Source organism: Oncorhynchus gorbuscha, linkage group LG20, assembly GCF_021184085.1.
Source record: "Oncorhynchus gorbuscha isolate QuinsamMale2020 ecotype Even-year linkage group LG20, OgorEven_v1.0, whole genome shotgun sequence".
NCBI lineage: Eukaryota > Metazoa > Chordata > Actinopteri > Salmoniformes > Salmonidae > Oncorhynchus > Oncorhynchus gorbuscha.
Genome location: NC_060192.1, coordinates 20,580,391 through 20,598,614, shown reverse-complemented (window position 1 = coordinate 20,598,614; position 18,224 = coordinate 20,580,391). Strand labels below are relative to the sequence as shown.

At 42.4% G+C, this 18,224-nt stretch overlaps 1 protein-coding gene across 5 annotated transcripts in view; it reads right to left on the bottom strand.

Moving 5' to 3' along the window:
• Positions 1–18,224, bottom strand: part of rxraa (retinoid X receptor, alpha a) — a 161,948-nt gene that overhangs the window by 39,025 nt on the left and 104,699 nt on the right. For 3 of the 5 annotated variants that reach the window (XM_046317406.1, XM_046317408.1, XM_046317411.1), the window contains exons 4-5: positions 3,664–3,829; positions 2,382–2,561 (exon numbers count right to left, since the gene is read on the bottom strand). In XM_046317406.1, coding sequence (XP_046173362.1) covers positions 2,382–2,561; positions 3,664–3,829 — 346 coding nt within the window. The remainder of the gene's footprint in view (positions 1–2,381; positions 2,562–3,663; positions 3,830–18,224) is intronic. The other 2 variants (XM_046317407.1, XM_046317410.1) reach the window with 1 other exon arrangement.

Genomic DNA, 18,224 nt, shown 5'->3' with positions numbered 1-18,224 from the left:
AAGCGGGAACATGTTGGATCTGCTGTGTGATTGGCTTGGCAGGGAGACACAGGAAGTGGTTTGTGTGCTGAGCAGACACCGAGGCTCACTGTGGCCGAGGCAACACTAACCGCACCTCCACCCAGAGAGGCGTATGTGTGTTCATATGAGACCGTAAGGGGAGGCGGTTGCTATGCGCTGCCTCTGGGTTTCAACCCATTTCTTCCCTCTCCTCTTCCCACTAAACGTAAACACTCCCCCACACACACACATCTACACACACGCACACACACACCTACACACATGCACACAAATGAAGACACTTCATATTCTTTCTTTCTTTTCTTTCTTATTTCTTCCTATTCCAAGTGCTGAATCACAGGGGTGGGGGTTCTGGGAAGGGGAGGACAGGGAGAGAAGAGGAGGGGAGGGGAGGAGGAGGGGGGGACGAGGGGCCCCACTTTAGAGGAACTGCTGTCTGGCGGTGGGGGTCAGCCCAAGGGTAGAATAGTTGTGCTGGAGTCAGAGAGAGGTGAGGAGGGCTGAAATCATGTTAGCTTTATTTCCCCCTTCCCCTGACTGGGAGAGCATCAATTCATTTAATCCTGTTTTTCTGCAGATTCGCTCAGCCTTTTGGACTACCGCTACCTTGTTCTCCCCCTGCCTCGGGGTACAGGGGGGCTTAGGCAGCACAGTGAGGTGAAAGGCAGTAAATGATCATATCCTTGAACGGAGGTTGAGCCCTATGATGATATAAATAAGAGTGAATGGGGGTAGGGAGGGAGGGATGAGGGGTGCATGCTGAGGTCAAGACAAATTGGGCCGAGAAAGAAAAGCTCTTATCTACTTATCATAGACTCTCTTGTTTTCTCTCTTCCTTTGCTTTGGTTTTGTTCTGCGTCTGACACCCATTGGTTAACGGTGGGCTGAACATCTGCATGTTGGTCTAGGATCAGCTTTGTATTGTTTTTGCCTGGTGCAGTGGTTCATATTCAGAACAGGGAAAGCTGATCCTAGAATAACATAAAGTGATTTCTGATATGGAAGGGGACTGTGTGCTTCAGATTATACATATACCTTAATAACTGGAATACCACATTCTGTCTCTAAAGCCATAATATTTAATGACTGAACATAGGAGTTAAAACAGTATTCTAGATCAATGGTTCTGATGGAGAGAGCTAGTGTGTCATCCACTCTCTGCTTCCTACAGGAAGTGTGAACAAGTGTGCTAAGAGTGCTAATTTCCTCCTCTCTTATGAAGTGCTAAAACAAACTCTTCCATTTTCTCTCTCGTTCTCTCTCTCCTCCCCCCTTCCTTCTCCTACCTGCTCTCCCTCTCTTGTGGTAAATCATTGCTCTTCAAGTGAAATCAGAAAGTATTCATCATGAGTAGGTCTGCCTATGAAGGCTACCAATCACTGAAGAGCCCTGATATGAATCACCTGTAATAAAGACTTCCATTTTCCATTATCTGCTTATTTCAATCTTGAACGCCTCTGAGGAAGCCAGTAATTATACATGCACAATGTGAGTCCTCTGCAATTACTGCTCCTCATTCAATAGTAATGAAGAGGCAGATGAGTTGAGCTCTCATTATCACACAAGTGATCTCAACACACTTCAAGTTCTCTACATGAGGAGCTGAATGATTCCTGACAGAGGGAAGGTTGAAGTGATCCTGTGTGTGTGTGCATGCGTGCGCACGTGTGTGTGTGAGAGAGAGGGATAGAGATGGAGATAGAGAAAGGTAGACAGGGAGAGAGATAGAAAGATAGACAGAGAGATCGATATAAAGACAGACAGACAGAGAGAGAGAGAGAGAGAGAGAGAGAGAGAGAGAGAGAGAGAGAGAGAGAGAGAGAGAGAGAGAGAGAGAGAGAGAGAGAGAGAGAGAGAGAGAGAGAGAGAAAGACAGAGAGAGAGAGAGAAGGAGAGATAGAAAGACAGACAGAGAGAAAGGGAGAGAGAGATAGATAGAAAGACAGACAGAGAGAGGGAGAGATAGAAAGACAGACAGAGTGAGAGAGAGATAGAAAGACAGACAGAGCGAGCGAGAGATAGAAAGACATACAGAGAGAGAGGGAGAGATAGTACAGACAGGCAGAGAGAGAGGGAGAGATAGTACAGACAGGCAGAGAGAGAGAGGAAGAGATAGTACAGACAGGCAGAGAGAGAGGGAGAGATAGTACAGACAGGCAGAGAGAGAGGGAGAGATTGTACAGACAGGCAGAGAAAGAGGGAGAGATAGTACAGACAGGCAGAGAGAGGGAGAGATAGTACAGACAGGCAGAGAGAGAGGGAGAGATAGTACAGACAGGCAGAGAGAGAGGGAGAGATAGTACAGACAGGCAGAGAGAGAGGATAAATAAGGCCTTTATCCTCAACGGCATGTGCTGTACCTTCTCTCTTCATTCCACAGGCCAGACACTTCTGGTAGCGACAATACTGGCAGCGGTTGCGCTGGCGCTTGTCGATCAGACAGTCCTTGTTGTCGCGGCAGGTATAGGTCAGGTCCTTCCGCACTGTCCTCTTGAAGAAGCCTTTACAGCCCTCACAGCTGTACACTCCATAATGTTTACCTGGGGACAGACACATCGTTTTAACTTCAAAAAGTACATAGAGAGTGGCTATTAGACATTTAAGACACATTTCCCACACACATATCCTCAGTTTCTTATTGAGGATAATAAAGGAAAAATGATATTGATTACATACTGTTTGGACAATAACAGAGGGGTGAAAATGGTGACTATAAGCGTAATGTATGTTACTATGTTATGACATGGTGTTGTCCTGATGAACAGCGTTTATGAAGATCACTAACCTCTAAGCGTCTGTCTGATATCTGTCTGATATTAACCTTCTCCTCCACATCCTGTCTGATATTAACAATCTCCTCCACATCCTGTCTGATATTCTGTCTGATATTAACCTTCTCCTCCACATCCTGTCTGATATTCTGTCTGATATTAACCATCTCCTCCTCATCCTGTCTGATATTCTGTCTCATATTAACCTTCTCCTCCACATCCTGTCTAATATTCTGTCTGATATTAACCTTCTCCTCCACATCCTGTCTGATATTAACCATCTCCTCCACATCCTGTCTGATATTCTGTCTGATATTAACCATCTCCTCCACATCCTGTCTGATATTAACCATCTCCTCCACATCATGTTTGATATTCTGTCAAATATTAACCATCTCCTCCACATCCTGTCTGATATTCTGTCAAATATTAACCATCTCCTCCACATCCTGTCTGATACGAGGCAAAGTGCAGTAGAGTAAAACACTTCCTCTCCCTGTGCTGCAGACACCACAGCTGCTTTCATTCCTCGTTAACCCAGCTAAGAGAAAGTATGAGGTGTGTTATGTATCTACGGCGTATGTGAGTCAGGCTTTCAATGTGAGTGTGTGTGTGTGTGTGTGTGTGTGTGTGTGTGTGTGTGTGTGTGTGTGTGTGTGTGTGTGTGTGTGTGTGTGTGTGTGTGTGTGTGTGTGTGTGTGTGTGTGTGTGTGTGTGTGTGTGTGTGTGTGTGTGTGTGTGGACTCACGTGAAATGGTGATGACCATGGTGGTATTGCAGTCGCCACAGATGACACAGACGTTTCAGTGGTGTGTGTGTGTGTGTGTGTTTGAGTGCATGTATGACTGTAACCTTAGGGCACCTACTGTACCTGAGGAGCGGTCTCCGCAGATGGCACAGATGTGTTTGGTGAGGGAGAGAGGCATGCACCCCGGCGAGGGCTGGGCGGGCACCTTCATCACCCCGTTGAGACCCAGCGGGGGTTTGATGTCCTCCGAGCTGCTGACGGAGTTCATCTGGGAGTTCAGCTGGAACATCAACACACACAAACACAGGAACAGACAGGTCACAACGCCACTCTGACACTGACACGCAGAAGGTCATGCACACACTTCATCAGATTATACAGCTAAAATGGCAACGTGATGCAGTGTGGATACTTTACGTCATCATCCAGGGACAGCTCTGTTTTCAGCAAGATAATGATTACAGCAAGATTAAGCATAGACTAGGGAGAGTAGACCTCAGCACACAGAAAACAGAATGGCTGAGTATGTATCCATGCAGCTGAGCTGAATGGGAAGTTTCAGCTATCTACAGTTTGGCTGTAGTTCCAGTAGCAGCCTAGCAGGCTTTCTCCCTCTACTCCCTTGCCTGTGTTTCATATCTAAAACCTGTCGCTGCTAGATCCTGCATCACTTAACCGGAGGAGTTGTTTAATTCATGCTCTCAACAACCCCCCTAGCCTCCACATGCTCAGCGCTAGCATAACTTCAATGCAACATTTAGCAGTACAGCAGAATAAAGGGCCAGTGTTTGTTTTAGCAAGAGAGTGTTCTTGAACTTGAAAGGTTCTCCTCCAGTGCATTAGGGAGGGGCACGGTTATTTCAATATTACAATATCCAAACATGCGTTAGTTGTTGATCATGTGTGGGTATTCATTTTTTACGGCAAAAAAATATGTCTATTTTAACAATGAAAATATTTTTTCTAAATTCAATTAAAATATCCATGTGACATTGTTACACGCAAGGATAATACCATGACATTTGAAATTCTTAATTTAATAAAACAATAAACTTTTGAATGTAGTTTATATGTGGTGTGCCCCCACCCCAAAAAAGACAGATAGCCTTCACCAAAGATTATAGTTTGTTGCTTTTGTTGGCCAATCAAATGGGCAAATATCTCCATGTGTAGCAAGTGAAGTGAGAGATGGAAATAAAAATACGGAATTAAAAGTTCAAACACCCATCCCTACAGTGCACTCAGCTCTGCTGTGAAACTGAGCTTCAATAATGTTTATGTGAAAACTCCCTCTCCAACTGTGTAGCTTCACATGGAGAACTAAGAGACACTAATCAACTATGCTGTGCTGTTATAGTGGAGTTACTAAGAAGCTCAATTACCACTCAACAATAATTCATTGATATAGGCAGAACTAGCTAGCTAGCCAACCATTTGTACAGCTATGGAAAAAACAGAGCCATGTCTGTGTCAGCATGCTCTAAAAACCATGATGTCAAAATGACCAAAATAGAAGCAAAAAGTACAAATAATTCGCTTTGGAAAAACTGGAAATGAAAGGGACTGAATGCAGGTTTTTTTCATGGAAACATTTAAGAACTCTATATATTCTACAGCCAATAACAAATAGTATATAAACAGTAGGACAGTGGTCATATTACTGTAGTATTACCAAGTGATGTATTTCTTTAACAACAACAATGCCATCCTTTCACAATCAACACCTATCCTGGTGTTGACGTGTATGCCAGACAGGGGGAGACTTGCTAGACTGCTTGCTAGACTGGGGTACAGGGGATACTGTGGGTTCACATGTCCTAGCTAGCTAGCATATGTCTTAATTGAGTTGCTGCACATTGTAGAGACACATGTCTTACAGAGCCAATGCTAATCACACTAAATAGCTCGTGGCATAGAAACACAAGACAGTGTTTGTAGAGCGCGAGAGAAGAAGATGAAAGAAACATGTTGTATTCAAGATATAATGATGAAAATAACACGACGCATGCTAGCCTTTCGAACCCTTCTTCAGGTGAGTTTCCAAAGCGCTGTCAAGGACTAATTAGTATACTGTCTATGTTTCCACATGAACTATATACAAAGACAAACATATCCCCTTTCTTTCTGACATGGCCACAGGGCACACACAGATGTACAGTGGTACGTTGACAGGCCGCACACACCCACTTGATTTAGCTGTGCTGTACACACAGGACACCCCCACATCAAGGGTCAAATGAGCAGCAGCAAACTACCAAAGCCTCGTCATACATACTGTACACTTACACTCTACATGCTTTCACATACATGTGCACACATCACATACACATACATGTGCACACATCTACACACACACATGCAATCTGATTGGACTGATATCCTACTTGGCAGAAAATCGGATCTAATTTAATCATTGTCATATTACGACTGAAACTCAAGGCTATAGAAATTGATATAATGTGTATTACTGACCTTATGTTACAAAGACAATAGATTACATTGAAGACGTCATGTGTAGTGCCATAATTCAGATATACACTACTTCATTTAGATAGATAGAACGCCATGTATATCTACTGATGGTGTTAAATCAGGTTTCCTTGATATTACGAAAGGTGTCCCACAGGGGTCAATTCTGGGTCCTGCTTTTTTTTACTGTTAACAAACAAAATATTGACTTGATTGTACAAAGAATATACATGCCTATGTCCTGCCTCTCGCTAAATAGTAAAAAGCAGATTCAGTTTAAGTTCCTATATGTCCTAGACTATGGTGACATCTATATGAATGCAGCTGCCACTTCATTAAAGCTGTCAGATGCAGTTTATCAAAGAGCACTGCGCTTTATGACGGGCAACAATTTTAGTAATCATTACTGGATTCTCTACCAGAAAGTTGGTTGGTCCTCTTCGATGTCACGTAGGTTGATACATTGCTATGTTTTAATTTATAAAGTCCTTTTACAAAAAGTCCCACTTCATCAAACATCATTACTAACCTTTAGACATACAAGTTACCACACCTGGTTACCACACCTGGTTAACTCTAGAAACTCCTTTGGTCTCTACTGAGTTAGGTAAATCAGCTTTTTGTTTTCTTGCACCTTATTTGTGGAACAATCTTCAAAACGTTCTAAAATGTGATGTTCTGGTGTCTAGTGTTTTTCTTTCTTTCTGCTTGCATTTGGTATTTATATTGATGTGTGTAAGAGACCTTGGTCTCAGTATGACTCCCTGATGAAATAAAGGTTCAATAAAATGTATAAAGACCGTCAGTGCATTCATATAGACTGTCAGTGCATTCATATAGACTGTCAGGGCATTCATATAGACTGTCAGTGCATTCATATAGACTGTCAGTGCATTCATATAGACTGTCAGTGCATTCATATAGACTGTCAGTGCATTCATATAGACTGTCAGTGCACTCATATAGACTGTCAGGACATTCATATAGACTGTCAGGGCACTCATATAGACTGTCAGTGCATTCATATAGACTGTCAGTGCATTCATATAGACTGTCAGTGCACTCATATAGACTGTCAGGACATTCATATAGACTGTCAGGGCACTCATATAGACTGTCAGTGCATTCATATAGACTGTCAGTGCATTCATATAGACTGTCAGTGCATTCATATAGACTGTCAGTGCACTCATATAGACTGTCAGGGCATTCATATAGACTGTCAGGGCATTCATATAGACTGTCAGTGCATTCATATAGACTGTCAGGACATTCATATAGACTGTCAGGGCATTCATATAGACTGTCAGTGCATTCATATAGACTGTCAGGACATTCATATAGACTGTCAGGGCATTCATATAGACTGTCAGTGCATTCATATAGACTGTCAGGACATTCATATAGACTGTCAGGGCATTCATATAGACTGTCAGGGCATTCATATAGACTGTCAGGGCATTCATATAGACTGTCAGGACATTCATATAGACTGTCAGGGCACTCATATAGACTGTCAGGACATTCATATAGACTGTCAGGGCACTCATATAGACTGTCAGGACATTCATATAGACTGTCAAAAAATAGTAATTGATAACAGACTGAGTATTTTCTCAAGGAACATGCAACTGTGAGCACATCTTTGGTTTATAAACACTCCCACCCACACACACACACACGCACACACCCAACCACACACACGCACACACCCAACCACACACACGCACACACCCAACCACACACCCAAACACACCTGCACACTGTTTTTGATTTATTTGTTTTTATCTGTATTGTTGTTTATCACTTAAACTTCAACAGTTACACTGCTCTCCATGCCGGGGTGGGCTGGGGGTCTCTCTCCAGTGCTTCTCTCTTTCCCAGGGCAGTGCATGGATGGTGGGGGGATTGAAGGGGCTCAGTCCTGGGTCTGGAAATAGAATACAACCCCCTCCCCACCACCACCGCCACACACATGCAAGAGGGGGGCACAACCAGGAGAGATGTGTATGTGGAGTCTACCATGACTGGGGAAAATCCCTGGACGATCATCAAATCAAATTGTATTTGTCACATGCGCTGAATACAACAGGCGAAGAAGACCTTACCGTGAAATGCTTACTTACAAGCCCTTATCCAACAATACAGTTCAAGAAATAGAGTTAAGAAAATATTTACTAAATAAATTGAAGTAAAAAATGTAATAAAAAGTAACACAATAAAATAACAATAATGAGACTATATATAGGGGGTGCCGGTACCGAGTCAATGTGCGAGGGTACAGGTTAGTCGAGGTGCAGAATGTTGACACATTACCCCTTCTGGGTGTCTGAAGGTGTCAGTTTGTCGATGGCTTTTATTTATGAAAATGTCCATGTTTTACATATGCAACATTCCATTTAAAATTTGAAATTTGCAGTGGTGGAAAAAGTACCCAATTGCCATACTTGTGTAAAAGTAAAGATACATGAATCGAAAATGACTCAAGTAAAAGTGAAAGGCACCCAGTAAAATATTACTTGAGTAAAAGTATAAAAGTATTTGGTTTTAAATATACCTAGGTATCAAAAGTAAATGTAATTGCTAAAATATACTTAAGTATCAAAACTAAAAGTACAAATTCCTTATATTAAGCAAACCAGATGCCACAATTTTCTTTTTTTAAATTTTATTTACGGAAAGCCAAGAGCACACTCCAACGCTTAGACATAATTTACAAATGAAGCATGTGTGTTTAGTGAGTCCACCAGATCAGAGGCAGTAGGGATGACCAGGGATGTTCTCTTGATGCGCATGTGAATTGGCAATCTACACACAATAACCCATAATGACTATGTGAAAAAAGTTTTTTAGAAATGTTTGCGGATTTATTAAAAATAAAAAACATAAATACCTTATTTACATAAGTATTCAGACCCTTTGCTATGAGACTCGAAATTGAGCTCAGGTGCATCCTGTTTCCATTGATCATCCGTGAGATATTTCTATAACTTGATTGGAGTCCACCTGTGGTAAATTCAATTGATTGGACATGATTTGGAAAGGCACACACCTGTCTATATAAGGTCCCACAGTTGACAGTGCATGTCAGATCAAAAACCAAGTCATGAGGTCAAAGCAATTATCTGTAGAGCTCTGAGATAGGATTGTGTTGAGGCACAGATCTGGGTAAGGTCACCAAAAAATGTCTGCAGTATTGAAGGTCCCCAAGAACACAGTGGCATCTTTCATTCTTAAATGGAAGAAGATTGGAACCACCAAGTCGGGGGAGAAGGGCCTTGGTCAGGGAGATGACCAAGAACCCGATGGTCACTCTGACAGAGCTCTAGAGTTCCTTTGTGGAGATGGGAGAACCTTCCAGAAGGACACCCATCTCTGTACCACTCCACCAATCAGGCCTTTATGGTAGAGTGGCCAGACGGAAGCGACTCTTCAGTATAAGCCACATGACATTTGCCAAAAGGCAGCTAAAGGATGAAACCGAGATTGAACTCTTTGGCCTGAATGCCAAACTGGCACCATCCTACGGTGAAGCATGGTGGTGGCAGCACCATGCTGTAAGATGTTTTTCAGTGGCAGGGACTGGGAGACTAGTCAGGATCGAGGCAAAAATGAATAGAACAAAGTACAGAGAGACCCTTGATGAAAACCTGCTCCAGAGCCTTCAGGACCTCAGACTGGGGTGAAGGTTCACCATCCAATAGGACAATGACCCTAACCACACAGCTGAGACAATGCAGGAGTGGTTTTGGGACAAGTCTCTGAATGTCCTTGATGGACTTGAACCAGATCTAACATCTTTAGAGAGACCTGAAAATAGCTGTGCAGTGACGCTTCCCATCCAACCGGACAGAGCTTTAGGGGATCTGCAGAGAAGAATGGGAGAAACTCCCTAAATACAGGTGTGCCAAGCTTGTAGCGTCATACCAAAGAAGACTCGAGCCTGTAATCACTACCAAAGGTACTGAGTAAAGGGTCTGAATACTTATGTAAATGTGATATTTCAGTTTCTTTTTCATTTTTTAATACATTTGCAAAACATTCTACAATCCGGTTTTTGCTTTGTCATTATGGGGTATTGTGTGCAGATTGATGAGGGGAAAAAACGATTTAATCAATTTTAGAATAAGGCTGTAACCTAACAAAATGTGGAAAAAGTCAAGGGGTCTGAATACTTTCCGAAGGCACTGTAGATATGGTCCAGAGCAGCTGTGCTGGCACACAGAGGAGAGAAAGAGAGGATAGGAGGAAGAGTGGAAAGGAGAGGAGAGGAGAGGAGAGGAGAGGAGAGGAGAGGAGAGGAGAGGAGAGGAGAGGAGAGGAGAGGAGAGGAGAGGAGAGGAGAGGAGAGGAGAGGAGAGGAGAGGAGAGGAGAGGAGAAAGAGAAAGAGAGAGGAGAAAGAGAAAGAGAGAGAGGAGAATGAGAAAGCACACTCAGCCAGTCCAGTCAGAATCAGAAAGGAGAATGAACAGAGAGAAAGAGAGAGAGAGTGAGAGAGAGAATGGGAGGTGTGTTACTGATTGGGAACTCTAATTGTGGACAGAGCAGCTGTGTGATTTAGTGGAAGGTAGCAGGTGTGTGATTTAGTGGAAGGTAGCAGGTGTGTGATTTAGTGGAAGGTAGTAGATGTCTGATTTAGTGGAAGGTAGCATGTGTGTGATTTAGTGGAAGGTAGCAGGTGTGTGATTTAGTGGAAGGTAGCAGGTGTGTGATTTAGTGGAAGGTAGCAGGTGTGTGATTTAGTGGAAAGTAGCAGGTATGTGATTTAGTGGAAGGTAGCAGGTGTGTGATTTAGTGGAAGGTGGCAGGTGTCTGATTTAGTGGAAGGTAGCAAGTGTGTGATTTAGTGGAAGGTAGCAGGTGTGTGATTTAGTGGAAGGTAGCAGGTGTGTGATTTAGTGGAAGGTAGCAGGTGTGTGATTTAGTGGAGGGTCAAATCAAATCAAATCAAATTGTATTTGTCACACACACATGGTTAGCAGATGTTAATGTGAGTGTAGCGAAATGCTTGTGCTTCTAGTTCAGACAATGCAGCAATATCCAACTGTAACAATTGTTGTTGGAAGGATGGTCGGACCAAGATGCAGCGTGGGGCAGGTTAATCATCTTTTATTTAGGATAACCGGCACAAAACAAGAAAGAGTAACAAACAAAACGTACAGCTTCGCAGGGCTAAAAAGCAAAGATACAAAATCAAGATCCCACAAACAACAGGAGGGAAAAGGCTGCATAAATATGATCCCAGATCAGAGACAACGATAGACAGCTGCCTCTGATTGGGAAACATATCAGGCCAACATAGAAAATAAAAAACTAGACTACACACCCTAGTCACACCAACGAGTAATCTAACCTAACAATTTCACAACAACTACCTTATACACACAAGTGTAAAGGAATGAATAAGAATATGTACATAAAAAATATATGAATGAGTGATGGTATAGAACGGCATAGGCAAGATGCAGTAGATGGTATAGAGTACAGTATATACATATGAGATGAGTAATGTAGGGTATGTAAACAAGATGCAGTAGATGGTATAGAGTACAGTATATACATATGAGATGAGTAATGTAGGGTATGTAAACAAGATGCAGTAGATGGTATAGAGTACAGTATATACATATGAGATGAGTAATGTAGGGTATGTAAACAAGATGCAGTAGATGGTATAGAGTACAGTATATACATATGAGATGAGTAATGTAGGGTATGTAAACAAGATGCAGTAGATGGTATAGAGTACAGTATATACATATGAGATGAGTAATGTAGGGTATGTAAACAAGATGCAGTAGATGGTATAGAGTACAGTATATACATATGAGATGAGTAATGTAGGGTATGTAAACATATAAAAGTGGCATTGTTTAAAGTGGCTAGTGATACATTACATCAAGATGGCAAGATGCAGTAGATGGTATAGAGTACAGTATATACATATGAGATGAGTAATGTAGGATATGTAAACAAGATGCAGTAGATGGTATAGAGTACAGTATATACATATGAGATGAGTAATGTAGGGTATGTAAACATATAAAAGTGGCATTGTTTAAAGTGGCTAGTGATACATTACATCAAGATGGCAAGATGCAGTAGATGGTATAGAGTACAGTATATACATATGAGATGAGTAATGTAGGATATGTAAACAAGATGCAGTAGATGGTATAGAGTACAGTATATACATATGAGATGAGTAATGTAGGGTATGTAAACATATAAAAGTGGCATTGTTTAAAGTGGCTAGTGATACATTACATCAAGATGGCAAGATGCAGTAGATGGTATAGAGTACAGTATATACATATGAGATGAGTAATGTAGGATATGTAAACAAGATGCAGTAGATGGTATAGAGTATAGTATATACATATGAGATGAGTAATGTAGGGTATGAAAACATATAAAAGTGGCATTGTTTAAAGTGGCTAGTGATACATTACATCAAGATGGCAAGATGCAGTAGATGGAATAGGGTACAGTATATACATATGAGATGAGTAATGTAGGGTATGAAAACATATAAAAGTGGCATTGTTTAAAGTGGCTAGTGATACATTACATCAAGATGGCAAGATGCAGTAGATGGTATAGAGTACAGTATATACATATGAGATGAGTAATGTAGGATATGTAAACAAGATGCAGTAGATGGTATAGAGTATAGTATATACATATGAGATGAGTAATGTAGGGTATGAAAACATATAAAAGTGGCATTGTTTAAAGTGGCTAGTGATACATTACATCAAGATGGCAAGATGCAGTAGATGGAATAGGGTACAGTAGATACATATGAGATGAGTAATGTAGGGTATGGAAACATATAAAAGTGGCATTGTTTAAAGTGGCTAGTGATACATTACATCAAGATGGCAAGATGCAGTAGATGGAATAGGGTACAGTAGATACATATGAGATGAGTAACGTAGGGTATGTAAACAAGATGCAGTAGATGGAATAGGGTACAGTAGATACATATGAGATGAGTAATGTAGGGTATGGAAACATATAAAAGTGGCATTGTTTAAAGTGGCTAGTGATACATTACATCAAGATGGCAAGATGCAGTAGATGGTATAGAGTACAGTATATACATATGAGATGAGTAACGTAGGGTATGTAAACATTATATGAAGTGGCATTGTTTAAAGTGGCTAGTGATACATTTATTACATTTATTTGTCCATTATTAAAGTGGCTGGAGTTGAGTCAGTATGATGGCAGCAGCCACTCAATGTTAGTGATGGTTGTTTAATGTAATGTAGGGTATGTAAACATTATATGAAGTGGCATTGTTTAAAGTGGCTAGTGATACATTTATTACATGCATTTTTCCATTATTCAAGTGGCTGGAGTTGAGTCAGTATGATGGCAGCAGCCACTCAATGTTAGTGATGTTTGTTTAACAGTATGATGGCCTTGAGATAGAAGCTGTTTTTCAGTCTCTCGGTCCCTGCTTTGATGCACCAGTACTGACCTCGTCTTCTGGATGATAGCGTGGTGAACAGGCAGTGGCTCGGGTGGTTGTTGTCCTTGAAGATCGTTTTGGCCTTCCTGTGACATCGGGTGGTTTAGGTGTCCTAGAGGGCAGGTAGTTTGCCCCCCGGTGATGCATTGTGCAGTCCTCACTACCCTCTGGAGAGCCTTACGGTTATGGGCAGAGCAGTTGCCGTACCAGGCGGTGATACAGCCCGACAGGATACTCTCGATGGTGCATCTGTAAAAGTTTGTGAGCGTTTTTGGTGACAAGCAAAATATCTTCAGCCTCCTGAGGTGGAAGAGGCGCTGCTGCGCCTTCTTCACCACACTGTCTGTATGTGGGTGGACAAATTCAGTTTGTCCGTGATATGTACGCAGAGCAACTTAAAACTTACTACCCTCTCCACTACTGTCCCTTCGATGTGGATAGGGAGGTGCTCCCTCTGCTGTTTCCTGAAGTCCACGAACAACTCCTTTGTTTTGTTGACATTGAGTGTGAGGTTATTTTCCTGACACCACACTCTGAGGGCCCTCACGTCCTCCCTGTAGGTCGGTCGTCTCGTCGTTGTTGGTAATCAAGCCTACCACTGTAGTGTCGTCTGCAAACTTGATGATTGAGTTGGAGGCGTGCATGGCCACGCAGTCGTGGGTGAACAGAGTACAGGAGAGGGCTGAGAACGCACCCTTGTGGGGCCCCACCTGGGGGCGGCCCGTCAGAAAGTCCAGGACCCAGTTGCACAGGGCGGGGTCGAGACCCAGGATCTCGAGCTTGATGACGAGTTTGGAGGGTGCTATGGGGTTAAATGCTGAGCTGTAGTCGATGAACAGCATTCTCACATAGGCATTCCTCTTGTCCAGATGGGTTAGGGCAGTGTGATTGTGATTGCGTCGTCTGTGGACCTGATGGTGTGGTAAGCAAATTGGAGTGGGTCTAGGGTGTCACGTAGGGTGGAGGTGATGTGGTCCTTGACTAGTCTCTCAAAGCACTTCATGATGACGGAAGTGATTGCTACGGGGCGGTTGTCATTTAGCTCATTTACCTTAGCTTTCTTGGGAACAGGAACAATGGTGGTCCTCTTGACGCATGTGGGAACAGCAGACTGGGATAAGGATTGATTGAATATGTCCACAAACACACCAGCCAGCTGGTCTGCGCATGCTCAGAGGACGCGGCTGGGGATGCCGTCTGGGACTGCAGCCTTGCGAGGGTTGACACGTTTAAATGTTTTGCTCACGTGGGCTGCAATGAAGGAGAGCCCGCAGGTTTTGGTAGCGGGCCGTGTCAGTGGCACTGTAGTGTCCTCAAAGCGAGCAAAGAAGTTGTTTAGTCTGTCTGGGAGCAAGACATTCTGGTCTGCGATGGCGCTGGTTTTCCTTTTATAGTCCGTGATTGACTGTAGACCCTGCAGGTAGCAGGTGTCTGATTGAGCGGAAGGTGTGGGCTAAGGGCTGTTCTTAGGCACAACGCAACGCGGCGGATATTGGCCATATACCACACCCCCCCGGGCCTTATTGCTATTATAAACTGCTTACCAACGTAATTAGAACAGTAAAAACACATGTTTTGTCATACCCATGGTATACTGTCTTTTTGAAGGTGGTCTTCAGCATTCTAGGAGTAAGGAGTCATGCTGTTTGTGTAAATTGTTTATTTTCACTGTAGCGGAGTGCGTACATAGTGTAGTGTATGAGTGTGTACATAGTGTAGTGTATGAGTGTGTACATAGTGTAGTGTATGAGTGTGTACATAGTGTGGTGTATGAGTGTGTACATAGTGTGGTGTATGAGTGTGTACATAGTGTAGTGTATGAATGTGTATATAGTGTAGTGTATGAGTGTGTACATAGTGTAGTGTATGAGTGTGTACATAGTGTAGTGTATGAGTGCGTAGATTATTGCTTAAATATGCTATGATGGCACTTACAGTACACACAGAACTATAAAAACCTCCCTCCACCATGCATTGAAAAGAGTAGAAAAGAACAAGGGAGACATTAGAGGCCCCTGCTTAAGACTGGCTTAGCTCGATTCACTGAGTCTGAGCACAGACTTTGCTCATAAATACATATCAAAGGAATACATAAAATCCCACTGCACCACTTCTCAATGTTCAACACCCAAGTGTAACTCCAGTGTCTAACAGTTGAAGGGCACCTTTATTTTACTTTAGTAGAAGTTATGAGGCTCACAGTATTCTTTCATAACACCCCCATTATATGTGTTGGACAAAAATATTAATAAGTGCAGAAAGCCAATGCCAGGATTGCTCAATTTAATTTCCACTAGTAAACCAGATTCCTTGCTGAAGTAGGACTTGCTAGTGAGCAATAACTGAAGTTTGGTTTTAATAAATTGCTAATTTGCAAGGCTAAACCCCAACATTAAAGCTGGCCAAAGCTGACATGTCTGCTTCTGCAAAGTGGAGGAATTGACCACTGGATACAAATAGACACAAATCTCAGTCTGACAGACAACAACTCTTCAACACCAGCCGTTCGGGAACAGTTAGACGTGTGTAGAGTTAGTGATTTAACATTCTGATAACCCCAATAGAACTTGTGACCTCTGAACTCACTTCCTGCTGATATTTGCCTCACCATTTGCCTCATGCAGCATAGAGTTGATCAGGCTGTTGATTGTGGCCCGTGGAATGTCGTCCCACTCCTCTTCATTGGCTGTGCGAAGTCGCTGGATATTGGCGGAAACTGGAACACACTGTCTTACACGTCGATCCAGAGCATCCCAAATTGTGTTGTGTGACCAAACTGCACATTTTGGAGTGGCCTTTTATTGTCCCCAGCACAAGGTGCACCTGTGTAACAATGCTGTTTATTAATCAGCTTCTTGACATGTCACACCTGTCAGTTGGATGGATTATCTTGACAAAGGAAGAATTCTCACGAACAGAGATGTAAACAAATTTGTCCACAAGATTTTAGAGAAATAAACTTTTTGTGTGTATAGAACATTTCTGGTCTTTTATTTCAGCTCATGAAACATGGGACCAACACTTTACATGTTGTGTTTATATTTTTGTTCAGTGTAGAGGCTTTTTTGCCCTCCCACATCACTTATAGACAGAAGATCTCCACTAAACATAGAATCTAATGGTTTATCTCTCTCTCTCAATTTAGTTATATTTTACTACTTGTAGACTAGCATCTGTAATTTGCCTGTATATTTCATGATGTGTAGCTTAAAATGTGCCCAATGATGTGGCAAAGCAGTGATTTAGTAAGTATTAGAATAAGCCGTAGGTGGTAATCTCTCTCTAGGTCCTAGGTGCTGATCCATCGTCAGTATTGTGAAATAATTCTAATGTTAAGGTAAGATTTGAATGGAGAAGGCTGATCCAACAGCAGCGCTCCCTTTCTTTCGATTCTATCAGTATCGACACACACTCCATGACACACTTAGTAACCATGCTCTTGGTGCTTTTGGAGAAGCATGTTACATCTCGACCGTTGTAGGAAACTGCATTGTTGAAACACTCTTAGTTCCATCGCTATTTTGGAAACCGGGCCCTGAACTCTTTCCCACCCACAATATTACATTTTTAAGAAAAAAGTACCTTTGTGGACAGTAGGAGAGCGTTTCACACATGAGGTCAGCGTTTCACACAGGAGGTGTGTTTAGCTTGAACCTATCCTGAGGCATTTAGGGAATGCTAACCACAAGTCACCCTTTGGGATCAAGTACTGCAGTGTTACAACTCTGAAGGACACCTATCTGACACACACATAAACGAAGGTGCACGCACACGCACACGCACACGCACACGCACACACACACACACACACACACACACACACACACACACACACACACACACACACACACACACACACACACACACACACACACACACTATTCTTGTCATGTATACTGCCACAATGAATATGATAGTGCCAGAGGTTTTCCAACAGAACTTTGTAGATGTGAAAAAGTGAGCTGCAGTCTATCAGCATAATGTTGTTATGAGAATGTAATGGAGAGAGCATTGTAACATGGTCTAGGGAATAGACATGCAGGCCTCCTGCTGGTGTCTCACCTCAGTGTGGCAGAATCAGATGTTTGTTAGTCAGGCTTGTTATCATAGGAGACATGGCCTCCTCCTGTGGGCAGGTACCGTATGGTGTACTCCTGAATCAGCAGCTTTCCCAATGCAGCTAGTCATACTCTTGTCCCGCCGCTCTCTCTCTCTCTCTCTCTCTCTCTCTCTCTCTCTCTCTCTCTCTCTCTCTCTCTCTCTCTCTCTCTCTCTCTCTCTCTCTCTCTTTCTCTCTCTCTGTCTCTTTCTTTCTTTCTCAATCGAACTCTCCCTGAGAGAGCTCCGTATTTGTCCCTTCTCTCTCATCCTCCCTTTTTCATTCAGCCTCTCTCTCTCTTCTACAGCGAGTCAGCACTTTAAACCTTATCACACGATGTGATCACATGATGTTCACAAACCTATCATCAGCCGATGATTAGGTAATAATAACAGACAATCAACTTAATAATATCACATTGGCAACCAACGCATATTGTATTGGCAACCAACCCAACCAAATGATAATTAAGATAAAAGCAATTTTGATCGTGAACCAATATATAACATCATAACAAATAACAATCAAATCATAAACCACATAATAATATCCACATTATGAAGCAACGTTTTACCAAAATGTCTCCCAAATAATTTCTCAGGAATGGATTGGACCTGCTTGATAAGGAATGGGGG